Raw genomic sequence first — 21,035 nt, 5'->3', positions numbered from 1 at the left:
TAATCTGGACATCTGTAGGTAGTTTGCCATGAAAAAGTAGAGAGAAGATGAGACTTCTGAATGAATGAAAAGGGTATCTTGATGCTCAAGAATTCCCCCCAAAGTACGGGTAATTCAACCTGCACAGTTTCCTTTTCACTCATAGTTTTTAGCAATTGTGAGTGAAAAATCATGTAATTATCTGTAAATATGTAGCTAACAAATTGACCTAGTTTCTGTATTTTTTTGTTTTTGTACTAAAGTTTATAAGTCTGTGCCAGCTAGAGAGGAGTTGCTGTCATTGCCGGTTGTGGTCCTAGCATCTAACCCTGAAACCATCCTAGGTAACATTTTTAGAATTAATGCTTAAATGTTGTTAAACAGGGGGAAATGAAGCTTAATCATTGGTCAGATTTAAAATCCTTTGAAGTCATTTTATATAATATAATGATTACATGTCCTCCATCATGATTGAGGTAGGGAGCCTCCCTCCCCCAGTGGCCATGTTTACAGAAGTGTGTTTTGTTTATAAAGTGCAAGAGTTTTAATGTTTATGTAAATTATGCAGGTGATAACATTATGGCTTGGAACTGTTTATTGGGCTCTCTAGCTGAATTTTCAAATGAAATGAATTATGCTTATTGTTGGCACATTGATCCCATTTTTGGAGCATTTTTCCTATTTCCAGAATTACATATATTCCTTTGTCGTTATCCCCACTTAACCTTTGTCTGATATGCCTTGTAGACTAAGGTATTAAAGGCTGGTGAACATAGACGAGGGAAATGCATTTTTTAAAATCCATGAACCCTCATTTGTATGCTTTCAGTACTCATGTTATATGTTTCTATGGCAACTCTGAGGTCAGTGGAGTTTAGAAATGAGATACCAGTGTTAATGAAAAGTGTGTACTCTTTGCTTTTGCATGGCTTGCCTTAGCAAAAAGGTATATTAGGGCCACTTGAAAGCATGAAGACCAGTTGTATGGGAACAGGTTTCTCTCAGTGGCACATTTTGCTTTTTCTGTGCCCTCAAATACATTTTGCCTCAGCATGAACATTATTGTTACTATAAATTGCACATGGTCATGGAGTGAATTGTGTGATTAAAAAAGATGTAACTGCTTAATGTTTGCGGATTCTGGCTGGTCCATGTGACTATTTGGCACATATCAAATAAACCGGGGCGGGGGATGGGGGGACGGTATTGGAACACTTCTAAACCCTTTTTTTCCGTAGACAAGTATATTTAGTTTATTAAGATGTTGGCTACCCCTGGTCTGTTGCCAGGCAGCTCTTTTGTGGTGCCCATTCCAAATGTGCTTCCTTGCATTTCATAATATCAAAGAAACCACCACCCCTTCTCCCCAACAGCATTTTATGTTATACCTTGTATTCCACATTAATGGGAATTGTGCCTACTTGGAGTGCCCCTCCAATTAATTACATACACGTGTCCTAAAATAATCCAAGCCAGAAGTACCAGGTGGGAAAATTGAAAAAAAAAAAAAAGTCCACTTGAGGCCAGTAATTTATCTGACAAGGTATTTTACCACATTATCTTGACACTTGATACATGAGCCTATTAGGAGTTGCAGGAGGTTTCATAGGGCAAAATTCAAGTGGAGAGGGATATGTGGGGTTTCTGTTAGGAAATAATTTTGTTCTTAGTTTACCTTCCTTTTATGCTCCTCTGCTAGGTTAGAATAGATTAATTCTCCAAATTTGTTTTATTTTGTTTTTTATCTTTTAGGGAAATTTTTACAAAAGCGATGGTCTGATGTAAATAACATTTTAAAGTATAGTGCACATAACTTCCCCAGACTATTCCAACCTGATAATTTGTAAATGCTTTAGAGTTTTTTAAATTAACAGTTGTGTTGCTAAATCCTATTTATGTAAGTCTGCTAAAATTTTTAACCCATTTAAAACTTAAGACAGACATTTAAATAATGGATGGGTTACTCTGAGCAATTTAGCTTTCAGAACCTCCTTGTTTTAGCATATGAAAAAGATAGCCTAATGCGCATTAATGAGGTTGGAGAGACTATGAGAAATATGTATAGTGTATATTTTAAAACAGCTTTGCTTGTATTGTGAAGATTTAAAAACAAACTTGAGATTTTTAACGTAACTATTAACACAGTTTTAACATAAGTTATCCCACTGGGTTTAAGAGCATCTTGAATGTATAATCCTTTTTGTAACCCAGGTTGGTTTCTGCTTTTACCAGTCATCCAAACATTATTTATGTTTTTAGTTTTATATACTCATTTCCCTTTGTTTTCCTCAACCAGCATGATTTTTTTGCACATGTATTGTAGAAATTTTTAAACAGAAAAGTTAATACATCATTTTCTCCACTTCTCTCTTCCTTTCTATTAACCCCTTATCTTAAAGGCCATATCGCTCCATTTGCATTATTTGTGCAAATGCCAGGGTTGGTTTTTATTTTTATTTTTGCTATTTACCTAAAAAAAGAAAAATGCTTCAGTCAATTGCTTTTTTATTTAAAAAAGAAAAAAGAAAAGAAAAAAAGCTGTAACCTTATCATTTCTGAGTAGACCATTGAGAGATGAATGCACACCTGTAATAGCCCAGGACCAGCTTTGGTGGCTAAAGGGAATATTTTAACTAAGCAAGAGGTTCTTTTCTAAAAGTGGTATATATTGTTCACAATCTCTTTCTGTTATTCCCACAAGTCAGGGGTCCAGATAAAATGAGGGTTATCAGCTAACTGATAGTTATCATTGAGGTTCATCAATGAATTTGTACATTTCTAGTTCCCTTTGGTGAAGGGAAAAATGACAATTTTGCAAGACCTAGATTTTGGCTTGGTTTCTTGCCTCCTTTTCGGCAGCCTTCATCTTCTCATCTCCCAAAGCCCTTGAGCCTGTAGGGTTTTCGTAGTGGACGAAGGACTTGTGGTCTTTTAAAACTAGGACTGATTTTTTGGTGAGAGATTATCATGTGCACAGTAATGTTCTACCACTTTACCGATGACTAAGTTTAAATATACACAGTCACAGTCCTCTCAATTTTCGGACCAAACAGATGCCCACAGTGGAGGCTTATCAAGGGTTGCAATGGGGAAGAAGCCTCTCCCTCACTGTCAGCACCAGCTGGTAAAGGTGACTGTACAGATGTGCATTTTCCTTTTGGTAGAAATGGTCCGCAGCACTAACTGGTAAGGCTTATTGTACAGTATATTGTCAGTATTCTTCTGGTTCAACATACCTTATAGTTCATATATAACCTGTATTAATTGTATAGATTGTGCATTTAAAGCTGTTACCAAGTTGTCAGAACACAAGAGCGAAAACAAGGTCATATGTAATATTTTGTTTGTAAGTATCCTTTGTATCATAGCAAAGGAAATGTTTAAAAAAATCAACTGTAATAAAGTAATTTTAGTACACAGAGTGTCTGCTCAATTTTTTTAAGTGGTTTTATTCCCATAAAGTATATTTCAATTCAGTGACTATCTATAGGATAATTACTACTGAATCTCACTGTGCTGGATGTTGGGGGTTACAAAAATGAGTAAGATATGGCTAAGAGTAACCTCCCTGATATAGACATAAACCCTCTAGTCTGATTGCCTCAAATCCTGTTTGCCCAAAGAGTGAAGTGGTCCGTTGTGTTGTGGGTGTGAGATGATTCTTTAGGTTCTAACAGTTTGATGCAGGTTCTTAAGTTTCACATGGACCTGTGTTGTGGTCTGTATAACTACAGTTCCTCCCACATACACGGACAGATAAATGTATGCAGCTCTTGGACCTGTACAAAGCTTCAAAGAGTGGCTTCATCTGGGCTTATCTTCCCAGATTTAAAAGTCATCACATTTTAGCCCTACATGGGGCAGAATATCTAATCCAATTCTGTTGTTTAAAACACCGCTAAGGTGACTTTTTTTTTGTCAGAAGGCTAACTTTGGAGGAGGGGGTTTCATGGGCTGGGGTTTTTATGCTGTTTATTAGAAAATTGTTTTAAGTGTCATTTTTAAAAGTATAATTGAGATTACCTACTTTATTGAATAGAAGACTGTCAGGAAAATGGCACTTTTAACTTTTTAACATAGCTTTTTAACTCCTAGAATGTTGATATTGAGCTATTTTGAGATTAACTAACATTTATATAGTGTTTAATTTGTGTGGGTCAAACAGCTATGTGGCAGAGCCAAGATTAGATTCCAGGTCTCCAATTGACAGCATTTCCAGCATCCCACCTTGAATTTGGAGGAACTCAAAGAGTTTAAAAAACAAGACTTCTTTCTGCTTTATCCCCACAATTGAGCTCTTCAAACTACGTTGGAATGAGAGTATTATAAAACACGTGCTTCTAGCCTGTAGCCCATGTCAGCGGCCCAAAACAAATGTTGTTATTGGCTAAACATATCAGAGACACTGAGTTATGCGTAGGGTTTAAAGCCTATCCTACCTGTGACAGAAATTTGAACATAAATAAAAATTTACCACAGTGGTCAGCTAGCTCCACCGCCACAGTGGTTATGTTCGTGCTATCACCTACATCTCAGTGATGCCAGCTGCAGAACCAGGGTTTTCCTATGTGTTGTGGGCAATTAGTGACTTTAATTGCTACCATATTTTCAGATACTTGTTCTTAATGAATACAGGGAGACAAGGCTGCTGAGGGTGTTAAGGCTACGCAGGCTATGCAATAAACAACTTCAGGGGTGCCATTTATAGATTAATGTGTATGGCTCCCCCACTGAGTTGTGCACTACAGCAGCTCTGAAGACAAATTCTTTTCCTTTTTGTTAATACCCTTTATATGAAGGAGTCTAAAGTGAGCATTAGTTACCGTCATCTCAGCCCATGATTGACTATGAAAAGACAAAGTAATGGCATAAAGAGCACTGGTTTGAGTTCTGGTCTTTAGCCCCACCACAATTAATTGTGAGATTTTAAATAATTTTATTTATTTATTTTTCCCCCCAAAGCCCCAGTAGATAGTTGTATGTCATAGCTGCACATCCCTCTAGTTGCTGTATGTGGGACGCGGCCTCAGCATGGCCGGAGAAGCGGTCCGTCGGTGCACGCCCGGATCCGAACCCGGGCCGCCAGCAGCGGAGCGCGCGCACTTAACCGCTAAGCCACGGGGCCGGCCCAATTGTGAGATTTTAAATGTTACATCCTCTCTGACCTTCATCTATAAGAAACAGGAAAAATGCCTTTTGGCCAGAACAAATGAACCAATGTGAAACCTATTAGCCCTAACATATTAATCAGAGTGAGTGAGTGTATGTGTGTGTGTATGTTTGGGAGAGAAGCAGGGCGAGTTTGCCTTCAGTTGGGCAACCCAGGACCCAGCCTGCGAGCCTCAAAGGTGCTGCTCTTCCAAGCTTTTCCCAGCTTTGCAGTGGAATTAATAACTGGAACTTCTTGGCCTTGTAAGAACTGGAGAACAGATTTTGATCTGAAAGCAGATGCCACCTCCTTAGAGGTCTGCGCTCCAGACTCAGAGAATGGGATCTACCTGCTTTTACCATCTCTTTATATCCTAACAGAACTAAATGAAAATCTATTCACAGTCTTAGTCTTTTCATATGGAACAACTCATAAAATAACTCCCAGTGTCAGAGGAGTCACAGATGAAGTAGGAACTAGAACCCACATCTCTAAACTACTTCTTCAGTACTCTATCCAATACACAAATTACTAATTGCCCACTGGAAAATATCTCTATGTAGGTACCATTGATGATCAGGGAATTTTGTGTCTGCTGGGAAATTATTAGCCCAGAACAGGAGGCCTGGTTGTTGATTAAACAGAGCTGCCACTGGTTAGTGTTAGGGGACACAGGCTAGAAGTGAAGCAACAACTGGTGAACAGAGAATGTGCAGGGAGGCTCTGTTAGCTCAGCAGGTAGGTAAGCATGGCTCAGTACACAGAGGACTTCAGAAAAACAGCACATTGGTTTCTGGAGATTTAAAAAAACAATGACATTCTCTTGTTGCAGGAAGACTGCAATTTATTTACTATTCAGAGGCAAACAAGTTGAGAGAAATTTTGTTCAACCACACTAGTGATAAACACTAGAGCAAGGTATTACCTTATTACGCATGAAGGCTGGAGGGGCTATAGACATTTATTCTTGATGTGTTAGTGTCTTACTGTTTGCTTTAATAAAATTCCACTTTTCCTTCAAACTTTTAGCTCTTGCTGGATCCTTTAGACTAGAGCATAATTATTGGATATTTTAAAAACATCCTCTGGGCTGGCCCCGTGGCTTGGTGGTTAAGAGCGCACGCTCTGCTGCTGGCGGCCTGGGTTCGGAGCCCGGGCGCGCACCGATGCACCGCTTCTCCAGCCATGCTGAGGCCGTGTCCCACACACAGCAACTAGAAGGATGTGCAGCTATGACATACAACTAACTACTGTGGCTTTGGGGGGAAAAAATAAAATAAATAAAATCTTTTAAAAAAATTAAAAAATAAAAACATCCTCTGGTCACTTTAGCAGGATTATGTTCATTAAAATCTTTATGTCACTTCCCAACTCCCAGAATCTAGATCAGGTCTGTGATCTCCTGATCCTCAATCCCATAGACCAACCAGAAGTCTTTACAACACATTGAGCTCAATAGCTTTATTTCAGTTCACCGACTCTCAGATGAGAAGAGACTTTATATGAAATCTAGGCCACTCATTTCTCGGCACATGTCTCCCCTATGATGTGTGCCAAGTGGCAGTCTAGCCTGTATATCCCACCGATGATGTGGGACTTACTGCTTCCTGAGGCACTCATTCTATTTCCAGGCACTCGGATACTCCCGAGGTATAACTTCTCAATCTTGTCTCTGGAAATTGTGATAACTAGTGAAAACAGTTTCTGTTGCCATCCTTCGTGGCTTGGCCATAGAATCACAAATACTCCTTATTGGCGTTGTTACCAAGTTCTACTAAAGCAGCCAAGTGTATCTGCTTGTTTAAGCAGAGAGAGGAGTGCATGCTAAAGTTTACTTCTAACGGAAGATACCTTGGCATTACTAAGGGTGACTGACAAAGCATCTTGTGGTCTGGATGGAAGATACAGAGGAGCTTTTGACTCTGGGGTGGTTTTGAGGTTCTATATAAAGCCAAGATGACACTTCCTGTCAAGAGCTCTTTTCTAACAGTACTCAAGTCTTAGAAAGGATATCTTCACTCAAAACAGATGACAATTCTCAAAGTGAGGATTTGGTGCTGTCTTTTCATACTGTGGTCTCCAGCCAAGGAACCCTGGAAACCTATGTATAAATACATAAAGTGCTAAATCTTTAAGCCTAGGACAATATTCAGTATCAGAGGTCAGAACTTAGCAGAACTCAAAGAAACCATCAGAGGCAGTTGTCTGCTTCCTGCATTCTGATCAATAGCTGGAGTCAGGGAACTCAGTCTCTACTTCTGACATAATGCCTCCTTTAAGTCATTAGGCTTTTTTTTCCCTCACTATTTGAGGGTGTTGATAAATAATGAAGAGACCAAAAGGGAGGCAAGCAAGTGAACGAGGCCTAAGAGGATCCCTAAAGACTCGCTACCTGGAAAACTCCAACTCAGTGGTACTTCTTTGGGTTTTGTTTGTTTTGCTGTTTGTTTCTTTTTTTTTAAGATTTATTTATTTATTTTTATTTTTTCCCCCCGAAGCCCCAGTAGATAGTTGTATGTCATAGCTGCACATCCTTCTAGTTGCTGTACATGGGACGCGGCCTCAGCATGGCCGGAGAAGCGGCGCATCGGTGCGCGCCCGGGATCCGAACCCGGGCCACCAGCAGCAGAGAGCGCGCACTTAACCGCCAAGCCACGGGGCCGGCCCATGCTGTTTGTTTCGTACTTCCTCAAACTCATAACTTGTGATTTTGTTCTAGGGCCACACAGTCTCTCAGAATAGAGTGCCCAGGGTTCCTCCAGCTGGTTTCACATAATTAGCTATTAACCAAAGCAGAGTCAATATGGGTAATTCCTTCATCGTTAGACAGAAGGACAGGGTCACCCAAACCTTTTTGAACAGGAACTGCACTTTCTTGGCAAAAATGGGCTGAAAAGCAGTGATGCCGTCAAACAGTGATGGGAAGATGAGAGAGAAGTAGCTTTCTGAGATAGGCAATGAGCACATTTCGCTCAAGGCGCAAGGAGGAAAAATACTTTAGAGTTTAGGTCATTAGGGCTGTGGGTCCAAGATAATTAAAGGAGCCTGGACTAGGGTTGTTCTGCCATTCTGAAGGCGTTAAGATTATAACTGAAAAAATATATATACATATATATGTGTGTATATATATATATATACGTATATATATTTTCACCCTACCCCACTTCCGCCACAAGCGTTCTTTCCTATTAAAAAAAGGAAAGGAAAACCAACCATGATTTCTCCAAAAGCTATTATCTTAAAGAACCAGAGTCCCATGGTATCTGGCCTAGAGAAACAATCCAGATTTTAGCCCTTAGGGGCCTGTGAGCCAGAAGGATTTAAAAACCACTCTTTCCCATTTTGCAGTCAGTTCTGAATGATCCTAGGGTCCTGCATATGGGCCTGCAGGACCCTAATTAACTGAAATCCCCACTGTACCAGATCCTGGGGGGGTGGCCAGAGGTCAGTAATTCTCCTGCACCAAGCCTTACAGTGAGACTGTTAACCAGCAGTAGAATGACTTCTTTAGATTTCAGTTCCTTGTTATTTCTCTTGCTCAGAAATGGTGAAAGGATGTTAGATGAGGAATGTGGAGGAGAAGAAGCAAGAGTGGGGAAGGAGAGAGGTAATTTTTCATGACAGGATAATGTGCCTTAGACAATCGAGTGTTATCTACATTTCAATTTAGATTCTTGGATAGTTCAGACTTCTTGTTTCATCTAGAAGAATGAAGCTGGGCTAAGATTATCCAAACTTGAAATCATGGCCCCAGGAATTCCTCATACCAAGCCTTAGGACATGGCTTTTGGTAAACATCTCTCCTCTTTAAAAGTGCTTTGCTGTTTGTAAGGCCAGGATGGAGCTTCCTGTCAATGCACGTGCCCTCTTTCTCAATGACAAATTAATTTTTATTTATTTTATTTTTTCCCCCAAAGCCCCAGTAGATAGTTGTATGTCATAGCTGTACATCCTTCTAGTTGCTGTATGTGGGACGCGGCCTCGCATGGCCAGACAAGCAGTGCGTCAGTGCACGCCCGGGATCCGAACCAGGGTCGCCAGCAGCGGAGCGCGTGCACTTAACCGCTAAGCCATGGGGCCGGGCCCTCAATGACAAATTAAAATAACACTTCGGGGCAAAGTTCTTAGCAGCACATGGAACCGGATGTCCTATTATATTGTTTAATGGCCTAATCCAAAACAGGATATGTGGATCAATTGGTACAATGCCTTATTTTACTCTGGTCTTCAGCATTATTCGTCATAAAACCAAACATCCTCTCAGTCACTGAGTGGCCAGATCCAGGAAGAAGATTTTTCTGCATCACAAAGACGGCTTTTTGAATAATTTAGCAGAAAAAGCATAGTAATGTGAAATATTCATAAATCACTGAGTCAGCTCTAGCCAACATCTTGGAACTTTTGTTTTCTCTGGTCCCAGATGTCTCTCCAGGCTCTGGAGAGGGAGGGACTAGCAGTAGTGTCAGAAAAGAGGGCAACTAACCAGAAAACACCTAAGATATGAGGTTTATACTTTTCACCACTTACAGAAAGCCCCCATTTCAGGAGAACATGGCTCTGGCTAGGGCTCTCTGGAGTAATCCCCCAAAATGGTACCAGAGGGAACAGCTAGACTGCCTGAGAATCTGGCTCCTTGAGCCATGGTCCAGCAGACCCTGTGTGTGAGGACTTCGCATTCCTAAAATCATCCTTGGGATCTCTCCAGTGAGGCTTGAGGTCCTAGGCTGAAGCCCCAGATCAGCCCCATTCCCAACTTGGAGAACTTGTCTGAAAGACCGGACCTCAGTACTCCAGACACAGGCATTCACACTCTCTACCTTGTCGCCCTCACCAACCCAGTTTCAGCACAGCACTTACTGCCTCTGCCACCTTCCTCACACTCACGCAAGACTGACACAGCTCTGTGAGCCCGCTTCCACGGCTGTGGCCGCGTTAAGTCAGCAAAGCACCACAACCACAGAACAAAATGAGGGAAGTGGGACTGAGACACAAACATCCTGTCCTCACTACATCGAGGCTCCACTACATCAATGGCTCCAGCTTGAGAATCAGGGTCACAGAGCTGATGATTTATGTGGGACAGAGCTGCCCAGTGACACACATAAACTCATCTTCTCTGCAGTCATTGCTAGTGAAAGAGCATTTTCTCCTGAGTCCATGGGCTTATTTATTTATTTATTTTTTGAGGAAGATCAGCCCTGAGCTAACATCTATTGCCAATCCTCCTCCTTTTTTTTCCCCAAAGCCCCAGTAGATAGTTGTATGTCATAGTTGCACATCCTTCTAGTTGCTGTATGTGGGACGCGGCCTCAGCATGGCCGGAGAAGCGGTGCCTCGGTGCACGCCCGGGATCCGAACCTGGGCCGCCAGTAGCAGAGCGCCCGCACTTAACCGCTAAGCCACGGGGCCGGCCCTCCATGGGCTTAAATGGTGCTATTCTTTGGCTTATGCGGTTGGTGACAGGAGACAGTGACCGGGAATGCCCAGCTGCTGACCAGGATGAGCAGGAATGTGTTGAGCAGAGTCTGAGCAGGAGTTCTGCTCAGGGTAAAGTCAGCGCCAGCTTGCTGGAAGTTCCATGTCTTTCCACAGACCAGTTTAAGAGAGAATGGGCTGAATCAGTGGCAAAGAGCTGGAGCTGCTTGCCCCATTCGGCCCTCATCACCTTTCAGGACTCTCCCATCCCCAGCTCTGTTCTTCCTTCCAGAACTGAGGGGTTCCCAGGCCAGGTCTCACCTTGTATACGATCGCTTCCAGCTAAAGATCTCCTCCAGATTGGAAGAGGGAGAGATCTCCCGCTTCTGCAGGGTTCCCCAGCGTCGCCGGCCCCCTAGGAACGAAGCTCGGCGCCTGCTCAGCCCTTTCATCCTCTCTTCTGTTCGGAAGAACTCAGTCAAGGCCCGGAAGTACTCCAAGATGACCTCATGGCTCCAGGCTGGCAAGGGCTCTTGGCGCAGGAAGCCACAGTGGCCTCCGTGGCGACTGAGCAGGAGGAAGAAGTAGGGGTTGCTGTGAAAGAGTTCAGTCGGCAGGAAGTGGTCTGGGGGCCCACACACGGGGTCATCAGCACTACAGATACACAGCACAGGCACGGCGGCTTCATCTACATCCCGGAGGGGGTCGTTGTGGTCCCAATAGGTGTCCCAGGTGATGGGAAAACTCTTGGTGTGGCAGAAGAGGGTCTCCTCAAACTCTCGCAGAGAGCGGCTCCTGAACAGTTTGCGGGTGTCCACTGTGTCCTCCAGGGCCGTGGCGTACCTGACAGCAAGAAGCGGAATGGGGAAGTAGGAAAGAGGGAAGAATTCGACACCAAATTGACAGCAAGCATATGTTACAGAGTGGCAACCCACAGGTCAGATTCTGGCCATGGAAGCTTTCTTTGGCCATATAGGATTTTTTAAAACTTCCATTTCATTATCATCGTTTAAAATCAGGAAATTTCATGTAAAATGCAGCTATCTGTCTTCTCTAGGGAAATGGGAAGTTCTGGCAACATGGGTTGGCATCCTTCAGGCAGGAATCAGGGTATTTCCTCCTTCCTGTGTTGCAGTTCCTGCCAGACCTGTCACTCAGGGCATTACCTGCCCACCCCTGGGGTAGCATTTGACTTTACAGCCACTGAGCTACAGCAACAGCTCTTTTGACCTCAACTTCTGACCCTCTGTAGGGAATTTGCTCTTAACTGTCACCTCCTGAACCTCTCCTAGAAGAACTCACTGGCTCAGACTATCCAAACCAGCAGGTCACACCCCTCCATCATTAACATTTTACTTTACATTGTATTAGTTAGTTTGTTTTTTAAAAGCTAACATGCTGTCCAGATGATGACAAATGAGTGTGACCTTGATCAGTGAGGGAGGTATTCCTGGGTGGGCTGGGGGCAGAGGAAGTGACTGGGAGTGTAATTAATTTACGCAGTGAGTTCCAAATGGGAGCAGCCTGGGAGCAACTGCTCTGGGGAAGAGGGACGTCTTTGCTGTTTCCACCTCCCTGGAGAGGCCTGGCTCCCTGACAAGGAGGCCAGGGTGGGCAGCTCCTTTGGGTAGATCAACCCAGCTTTAGCCACTTGAATTTGGATGTGTGTCTCCTGCAAACATTCAAAGAGGCTTGCCCCAAGTTTTCAGTCCTAAACTTCCATGGGCAAGGCAGTTCCTAAAGGCCCAGGTTTCCTCTCCACTTTCTGTATCTTATCCTTGTAGGGGATCAGAATTTGCCACCCCAAAATGTGTCTCTTCCACTTGATTATTTTCAAGGACAAAAGACTCTGAAAGAAACTTTGACCTTCCCCCTAACTGCCTAAAAGAATTTAAGATAAAAGGCCTGTCCCAGGACAGGCCATCACCATAGATAACTCTGCGTATGGTAGACAGGGAGGATCCTTGCTAAGCCCATTTTTATCTTCATTTTCTCCCTCTCCCTCTCCCTCGCCCTCGCCCTCTCCCTCTCCCCTCCTCTCATCACATTGTCTATAGATGGCCTAGCAAACATTTGTTTATCAAACATTTGCTTTTCCATCTCCATGTAAATTGCCTTCCTCCCCTTTGAAGTCCCAAACCACCAGCCCCAACATCCTCCTTGGTCCTTAGCCATCCTCCTTCGTCCTTAGCTGAAGATGGTTTTTAAGGTGGTAGCTTCCTCCATTGTGGTGATTTATTCAGTTTTCCTGGGTTTCTCCCATGTAGACATGTTATTAAACTTTGTTTGACTTTCTCCTGTTATTCTGCCTCGTGTCAATTTAATTCTTAGACCAGCCAGAAGGACCCACAGGGTAGAGGAATTATCTTCCTCCCCTACATCCTCCAGCTGGTGCCCAGGGTCAGTGCTGGTGGCGGTCATTTGTGGATGAAAACTGGTAATTAAGCCATATGAGAGCACCTTGCCCCTGAACTGCTCTGGTGGATCTGGTTGCCATGGCAGCACTTGGGGCTGTTGTTGAGCTCAGGGTTTGACCTTCTCAGAACAGGAGGCAAAATGGGGAAAGGAAAGAAAATCACAATTGCTACCATTTTTTGAGCACCTACCCAGTGCCAGGCCCCTCACTTTCGTTATCTCATTTCATGCTTCTAATCACCCTGGGAGGTGGTCATTATCAGCTCCATTTAACTGAAGAGGGAACTGAGGCTCAAAGGGGTTAGGTAACATGCTGGAAATTAGGATTTGAATCCAAGTGGGTCTGACCTTACATCTCAGGTCTTCCTGCCACACCACACTGTTGCCATAATGTCTTTGACCTCATTCTGCCCTCTCCTAGCAGAGCAACAGTGCAAACTGAGGCCCAGTTATTTGCTGTGGGACTGTTGCTCAGGGCTTAGTGGAAAAGTCTCACCTGTCACCCTGGTGGTGGATTCTTCTCTTTTCGGAGATTTTTTTTTAAATTATGTTTAAATGTTTGTATTGAATGTTGAATACAGAATACATACCTAGGAATATGCGGAACATTTGTCAAGTCTAAAGCATTTTAATAAATCAAATACCATCAAATTTCTAATTCCTGTCACCTTGGCACAGAGACTCTACGGAAACATTCTGGACAATCAGTTGCATTTGCTTCCAGAGCCCTCTTTGCTGATTTGACAAGCTACGGACTAAGTGATAAAAGTCAGGCGCTGCCTCTGCTATGAGTGGGGCAGGTGCTCAGGTTGCTAGGAAACGGCGGGGCTGAGGCGAGGCCAGGGGGCCCCAGGGCAGGAGTCCCTGCTCCAGCATAAGGATGCTGACTGAGTCTGTCTATGGCTTTTAAACCTGCTTTCCTGGTTCTGTCTAGACTAGAGGGTTTGGACAGCTTCAGAAAGTATATTTGAACTTTGCCCCAATTGCCCTAAACCTGTTTGATTCAATCCCAGGCAGAGCTGTTTCTCGGTGAGCCCAAGACCTCTCTTCCCCGCTTGCCCGCCTGCGGCCACCGTTACCCACCTGCTAACGGCGATCTTCTGGTGGAGCAGAAAGCCCCGCTCGTAGGGCCAGGGCAGGCCGGCCTCAAACCACTCGCGGCAGCGCAGCACCGGCGAGATGCAGGCGGCACCCGTCACGTAGCTGGAGGAGCCGCACTCGCCGAGGTAGGACAGCAGCAGCGCTGAGCCCGAGCCCTCGCTCACCGCGAAGAGCGGGGCCGCTGGGTGTCGGAAGCGGATGTAAGTGACCGCCTCCTTGAGGTCGGACGGGTCCCCGAAAGGCTGCAGCCGGGGGCTGACCAGCGGGCAGCCGTGGTGGCCGCGGCGGTGGAAGATGACCGGGTAGTACCCGCGCTCCAGGGCGAGCAGGCAGAGGCCGAGCACGTTGCGGGTGAGGCGCCCCCACGCATTGGGGATCACCAGCAGCACCGCCGGAAGGCCCCCGGCGTTTGTCACCCGGCGGCCCCGGGCGCAAGGTCCCACCACCCAGTCCAGGGCCACCAGCCCGTCGTCCGCCAACTGCAGGTACTCCCGGGCCAGCTCAGGCCCCGGCCCCACGGGCAGCACGAAGTGGCAGAGGGTCTGCAGGTGGGGCCCGGAAAGCCAGGAGCGCGGGCCCGGCTCCAGCGCTGCCGAGCGTCGCAAGGCGCGCAGCAGGCACTGGGCCAGCGCCGACGGCTTACAGATGAGCCTGCACCCGCCGGGCAGCGGCTCACGCCCGTCGCTGAACTGGTCCGCGGGGCCCCTGCCGTCCACCTCTTCCTGGTCGTCCTGGCCCCGGGCCCCCGGCAGGGTCCTCGCTCCGACGGCGCGCCTCCTGGGGCGCCGCAGCCGCGGAACGAGCAGGCCAAGCAGGGCGAGCGCGGCCAGGAGCAGGGCGAGGGCGGCGTCCCACGGCGGCATGGCGAGGCAGGAGAGCCCCCGGCGGGAGGCGGGCGGCGGGCGGCAGGCGGTGGAGCCGTCCCCTCGGCGAGCTCCCCGCTCTGCCCGCGGCTCCGCCCGGCCCCGGGCGGCTGCCCAGGGCCCTCCCGCGCGGGGGGGCGCGCTCCGGATTGGCCGCGGCCCCGCAGAGGCAGCCAGTTCGGGCCCGGCTCCCCTCGCCCGCCCCCCACTCCCACCCCCGGCCCTTTGTACAGCGATTGCGACAAGCAGGAGCAGAGGGTGAACCGAGCCGAAACCACGGAGAAGAGGGAGCGAGGAGGCTCCGGCGAGCCAGAAGGGAGTGAGGAGGACAGCGAGCCCAGGAGTGGGGTGTTCGCGGCAGAGAAGTGGGGAGACTGGGACACCGAGGCTTGGGGGACGGAGATGACCATCAGAGTCCTCTGCTCCCGCCCCTCCGCCCCACGCGGTGTTTAGCCGCCGGGGGAGACCCTGCGTCGCTGCGCCTTCAGGGGCCGCTGTTGAGAAGTAGCAAAAGCGAGAAGTGAATAAACCGCAGCCCCGGGCGGGGGCTCCTCGGCTCCCGCGGAGCGGCTGCAGCTGCAGCCGGAGCCACCAGCCGCGCCTCCCTCCCGGGGATCGGCCGCGCTCTCTGACCTCTGTGTTTGTCTCGGCCCCGCGGGCACCCGCAACTGCGCAATCAGCTGGGCGGGGGTCCGGCTCAGGGCCAGCGAGGGCCAGGGCAGGCGTCCTGCCCCGACAGCGGGTTTGCGTGGGGAGGCTAGAGCGCCAGGGGCTGATCCCTCCCTTTCCTGCATCAGTGCGCTGTCCCGATCCCCCCGGGAGCGTGTCCTCCTTTCCCCACCGGAGCCTGGCTTCAGATAGAGAAAATCCTCAGCACGGCCCCCCAGGAAGGACTTCTCCAGAAGAAACAGCCCCAAGTCTCCGAGAATAGGCTGGGGGGGAAAGACGCACTCAGGTGCCCTTCGAGGGGTCTGTCATCCTGCGATGGGGCCGAGGCAGGGGATAGATTGCAGGCCCTTCATCAGTTCAATAACTGGCAATTACTGGGGAACGGGAGAAGGCTAAGAAACCCCCTTGTAAGTAGGATGTGGGAGGCGTTCTTGCTCTATTTCGAAGTTTTGGGCTGGGCATCTCAACCCTCACTCTCCACTCAGGTTCCCGCCTTTCCTCAAAATCCTGAGCTGAGCCAAGAAGGGCACCGAGGAGAGGGCAGCAGAGCCGGCGCCCCAGTGCGTCCCCTGGGCACACGCTGGCCACTGTTCAGCGAACGATGAGAGCGGAGGCGGACACGGGGAACAAAGCAGCCCCCGGTCCGACTCCAGCTTCCCGGGACTTCTGGGCCTGGGGAGGATGGAGGCCTGAGACACCCCGAGACTCCTCTGGGTTCGGGCCTTATTTGCGAGGGCAGGAGAAGGATGGGCTGAAGGCGAGGCTCTAGAGCGGGGACCCTCTTCCTGCCGCAGCTCGGATTTCGTGATTCTGCCCCTCTTCTAGTTGCAGGTCACACTGACGAGTCTGAAGCAGTTTTAACGGAGGAGGGCCACCCGGTCCACAGGGCTCCCATTTCCCGCCCTTCGCCCTGCTCCATGATCCCACCCAGGCGCTGCAGCTGCGCTCTGCAGGCCGCGGAAACCCGCTGGGACGAATGCCCGGGCGAAGGAGCTGGTCCCCGCCTGCCTTGCAGAGCGGTGCACTTGGGCCGGCCTCACACACAAAACTTTTCCGGCTTGGAGTTTAGGGCGCGTGCGCGCACGGCCCGCAGCCGTGGGCGGGCATTGGGGTGGGGCGGGGCGGGGGCGGGGCAAGGCGAGGCGCGCGCAAGCCTGGGGCGTCGGGGCGCGCGGTCTGGGGTGGTGGGGGCGGAACGGCGAGCGCGAGTCCGGGGTCTACGTGAGCGCGCGGGCGGCGCGAGGGCGCGGGGGCAGGCGGGGTGGCGCGCGCTCCCTCGCTTGAGGGGCAGCGGGGCGGGCGCCGATGGCGCCTCCTCCGCCTTCGCCGCAGCTGCTTCTCCTGGCAGCCCTGGCCGGGCTCCTGGGTCCCGGCGAGGTAAGGCGACCCGCGCCAGAGAAGGCTGCGGCACGGGATCTCAAAGCGCTTTGCCGAAAGTTCGTCCTGGAAGGAGTGGCACGCGGGGAGGGGACTAGGAGTCCTCCCCTGGCGGGCTGGGCCTGGGGAGGGAGAGGGCAGGGCCGCGCTGAGGCCAGCGCTCCAGCTCTTCTGCGCCTTGGACTCACAGGTGGTGGCTGAGCCGACGGAGGAGGCGGGAGCCCGTTGTCCCGAGGGCCTGTGGCCTCTCCCCCCACAGGTAGGAGCCTGGAGGGCGGCGGGAGAGAGGTGTGAGGGTAGCCCGGCGGTCCCGCTCTTGCCTCGCCGCACCCGCCAGTCACCCTCTGAGGACCTCTGCCGGTTCCTCCGGCCCTCAGTCGCCAACGTCTCCATCCCAGCCTGGCGGCCTAGGGCCTGCTGTCCCCTCACCTCTCCCGCACGGAGTCCCCCAGCTGCTCTGAGCTCTCTTCCTTCCCCATGTATAGGTGTCACCAAGAGTGACCTACACACGGATGAGCCCACAGCAGGTAAGTCCCAGCAGGGAGCCATGCTGGTGTCTGCACCGGAACCAGCGCGCGCCTTGCTGGCTTTCTCCGCCTTTTCTGCCCACCGGCTCCATTCCTTACGGCTGCCCTCAGGAAGAGGCAGTGTTCTTAGTCCCAGGACAGTGAGCCTCAGGCCTCTGTCGTCCGCCGTGCTGTGTCAGGAATGCTGTTGAGTAGCTGCCTGTGTGGGCAGGAGGTTGCAAGGGAACTTTGACGGTAGTAGGAGGAAACAACCCATGTCCCACCTCTGCTGTGTGACTGTGGGAAGTCTCTGGACCTCTCTGGGCCCCATTTTTCTGTAAGAGAGGATATCAGTAATGTCCCTACCCACCAAGAGTAAACAAATTGTTTGTGACAGCACTTTCAAAAGTAGGAAGCTGCATGGTGTAAGGAGTGTGCCTCAGGTTACCAGGCTCCAAACTGGGGTTCACCTTGGATGGCTGCCTCTCTGTTTTCGTTGCCACTGGTCACATAGCCTCCCTGTCTGTTTGGTTTTCTTTTTAAAATATCTATCTTTTTTTGATTATTGTAGGCCAAGAGACCTCATGTCACCTACCTGATTCCTTTCCTCAAACAGCCCTTTCATTAAATCGTTCCACTGTCAGAAACCTTAAATGGCTCCTTATTTCCCACCTTGTCATGGCCATACCCCCTGCCAGCTTTTCAGGCCCTGCTTAGTTAAATAAGCCTCGTCTGACCTCTCCAGATCTGTGCTTCCTCTCCAGCCGTGCTCACCACACATGAGGGCTGGGCTCATTCCCACTGCTGTACCTTCGCTCCTGCTGCTTCTCCTCCACACCTGGCCTATCCTGAGCTGAAGGTGAAGGGGGCAGCTCCCTGCCCTCCTGCCGTCCACCCCTATCCGTCTTCAGAGCCCAGTGCAGGAGTCAGCTCTCTCTTGAGACCTTGCCTGATCATGCAGCCCTTATTCATCATCTTTTCCAAATTCATATAATGCTTCTAACTTATCTCTTATAATTTAATAGTCACTTTGAGTTTTATTAGTTTGCTCTTTTAGTTGAATTAGTTCTGTGTCCCTACGTTTCCTTTATATTCTCTGCAAGCAGAGTCTAGGAGTTCTCTTTTGGTGTCTCCTACAGTATCTGGCACAGTGCTGAGCATCAGGTCAGCTCAATCAAAGGATAATTAATAATCGATGAAGTATTTCCATCCTGTGATTGGCACCTGCTGCCTGTGTGCCCCATATTTGGATGCTGTGGGAGATTAAATATATAGATAGGATCAATACACAGACGACCTGGTCTCCATTTGGGGGTTGCTCACAGTCTAGACTGGGGACCTGTAAAGCCATCGTTGCAGGTGCAGAGAAATACAGCTAGAGTGTGGTCTGAGTAGGACAGGGTTAACCAGGCATGCTGTCATGGAAGCTGTGAGGTTTGAAGGGTGGCGTTTGATGGAGAGGAGGGGTGAAAGAAACACTCAGAGGCAAGAGGGAACTCACATCAGTACCCAGGCTCCTGTCCTTTCCTGAGCCCTGAAGGTGGAAGGGTCATCCAGTCATCCTGGGAGTCCCTTTAAGCTGGCCTCTAAGATGGGAGAACCTGGGATTCTCAGTGAAGGATCTGGGCCTGGCTCGATATCTCCATGCCTTTCCTCCAGGCTGAGGGTGTCAGCTTCCTCTACCACCCCTGTGCTCACCCCTGGCTGAAGCTCCAGCTTGCCCTCCTGGCCCATGTTTGTGTGGCCCAGCCCTCCCTGGCCCCTGACTCCAGCCTTACTCAGGATCGGGTAAGTGGTTAATGAAAGGTGGTTGTCTGGCACTGGCAGAGGCTGCAGGCTCATGTGCAGGGAAAGGAATATTCAGGGGTTTCCTCTTGCTTGCTCCCCACTTTTGTCTTAGCTCTAACAGTTCCTCCTTTCATAGCCCCTGGTGCTGGCAGCATGGGGGGTGGCACTGGAGATGGCATGGGTAGAACCAGCCTGGGCTGCCCACTGGCTGAAGAGGAGGCGGCGGAGGAAGCAGAGGAAGGCATGGTTTCGCTCTGACAGCCTTTCTGGGCCCTCTCCCCTGGTGCCAACCCCTGGCAGAGGGAGGCTGTGCCGGAGAGGGTGTGTGCAGGTGAGAGGTGCTGGGCCCAGGCCTGGTTGGTGGTGGGGTCACTGGGTTATCTAGGAAGGGAAAGGGTGACTGCTGTCACTTCTCCCCTTAGGCCCCGGCTTTGGCCTTTACTCTGCGGAGCTGGCAGACCCCAGGTGCAGAGGTGGCATCTAGATGGCCCAGGCAGCTCTCTCCTGGTGGTGCCAAGAGGCGTGGTCTGCGGGCTGCCCTGGGTCTCCAGCCCACCCCCTCAGTCCTGAGGTTCCCCTCTGCTTTCCCACAGAGCTTTGAGGCCAAGCAGCCCATGTTGGGAACCCTGGGTGAGAGGGGTAGTGCCCCATCTGTGCCCACTGCCCCCCTGCTGCCTGGGGGGCCTAAAGGCAATGCCAGCTCCAGGATAGAGGCTCAGCTGCCCAAAGGGCAAAGCAGCCCAGGGGGCTGTGCCTGTCCAAGTCAGGCTTCCCCCGCCCCTCGGGCAGCAGCTCCTCCTCGGGCAGCCCGGGGCCCCACGCCGCGCACGGAGGAGGCCGCCTGGGCTGCCATGGCCCTGACCTTCCTGTTGGTGCTGCTCACCCTGGCCACGCTCTGCACTCGGCTGCACCGAAACTTCCGACGCGGGGAGAGCATCTATTGGGAGCCCACGGCGGACAGCCAGGACACAGTGGCGGGTGAGAAGTTCCCCTCCTCCCACCCCCAGCCCCGCCCCCTATGGCTTCCCCGCCCTTGACTGCTCCCCACCCTGCCCACAGCCGTGCTGAAGCGGAGGCTGCTGATGCCCCCGCGCCGGGTCAAGCGCTCCCGCCGGAGACCCCTCCTCCCGCCCACGCCGGACAGCGGCCCAGATGGGGACAGCTCCAACTGACTTGCCCCAGCCCTCCCACTGTGGCAGCCCGGGCTCCCCCTCCCGCCCGGAGGCCGCGACCTCTGCCACGTGGACCGCGCGCGGGGCCGCCCCCTCGTGGCCAGATGGAGCAGTCCTCCCTAAGCGCTGCGAAGGGCCCTGTCCTCAACGTGTGGTTTGCGGGAGGGGTGGCCCAGGGGAACAAAAGGTGTGGTTTCAGCCTCCCTTGTATTTCTAATTAAATTATTTTAGTAGAGTCTGGAGATGAGCTTGTGCATCTGCCACACAGACACACTCACTCCCACCCAGGACATTGTCCTAGGCCATTTAGGTTGTATTTGATATGGTGGTGGTGGGGTCTATCAAGTCCAGTTGGGTACCCTCCAGCCTGCCTCCTCTTGCCAACCTTGCCTTACCCGGGGTTTTACGAGTGTGATAGACCCCTCCTGCCACCATGGCGGGGAATAGTGGTGTGAGTTACTGAAACATTGTTATTCACAAGCTCCTTTTCTAAAAAGACAACACAGGGCTTCCCTTCCCCCCAGGACGGCCTTCCCCCCAGGACCGCGTCTGGAGCAGCTGTAGTCTGCATTTGCTTCATACTCTTGCCTGGTTTGTCTTT

The 21,035-nt window shown here is 50.0% G+C and overlaps 2 protein-coding genes across 3 annotated transcripts; one reads left to right on the top strand and one right to left on the bottom strand.

Annotated features, from left to right (window-relative positions):
• Positions 1-9,439: 9,439 nt before the first annotated feature.
• ABHD15 (abhydrolase domain containing 15) lies at positions 9,440-14,957 on the bottom strand. Its single transcript, XM_058560200.1, has 2 exons — positions 14,042-14,957; positions 9,440-11,386 (listed from the first exon to the last, which is right to left on the bottom strand). The coding sequence occupies exons 1-2, from the start codon at positions 14,920-14,922 to the stop codon at positions 10,861-10,863; spliced, it is 1,407 nt and encodes a 468-aa protein (XP_058416183.1). The 5' UTR covers positions 14,923-14,957; the 3' UTR covers positions 9,440-10,860.
• Positions 14,958-16,436: 1,479 nt separating this feature from the next.
• Positions 16,437-20,669, top strand: TP53I13 (tumor protein p53 inducible protein 13). Of its 2 annotated transcripts, none has more exons than XM_058560198.1 (7): positions 16,437-16,610; positions 17,159-17,227; positions 17,454-17,495; positions 19,134-19,262; positions 19,399-19,593; positions 19,685-20,240; positions 20,322-20,669. In XM_058560198.1, the coding sequence occupies exons 1-7, from the start codon at positions 16,509-16,511 to the stop codon at positions 20,432-20,434; spliced, it is 1,206 nt and encodes a 401-aa protein (XP_058416181.1). In that variant the 5' UTR covers positions 16,437-16,508; the 3' UTR covers positions 20,435-20,669. The 2 variants fall into 2 exon arrangements, with proteins under 2 accessions (XP_058416181.1, XP_058416182.1); XM_058560199.1 differs by lacking the exon at positions 16,437-16,610 and adding an exon at positions 16,861-16,968.
• The last annotated feature ends 366 nt before the right edge of the window (positions 20,670-21,035 follow it).

Source organism: Diceros bicornis, chromosome 18, assembly GCF_020826845.1.
Source record: "Diceros bicornis minor isolate mBicDic1 chromosome 18, mDicBic1.mat.cur, whole genome shotgun sequence".
Taxonomy (NCBI): Eukaryota; Metazoa; Chordata; class Mammalia; order Perissodactyla; family Rhinocerotidae; genus Diceros; species Diceros bicornis.
Note: the sequence above shows the minus strand (reverse complement) of the source record. Positions and strands in the feature narration are given on the sequence as shown.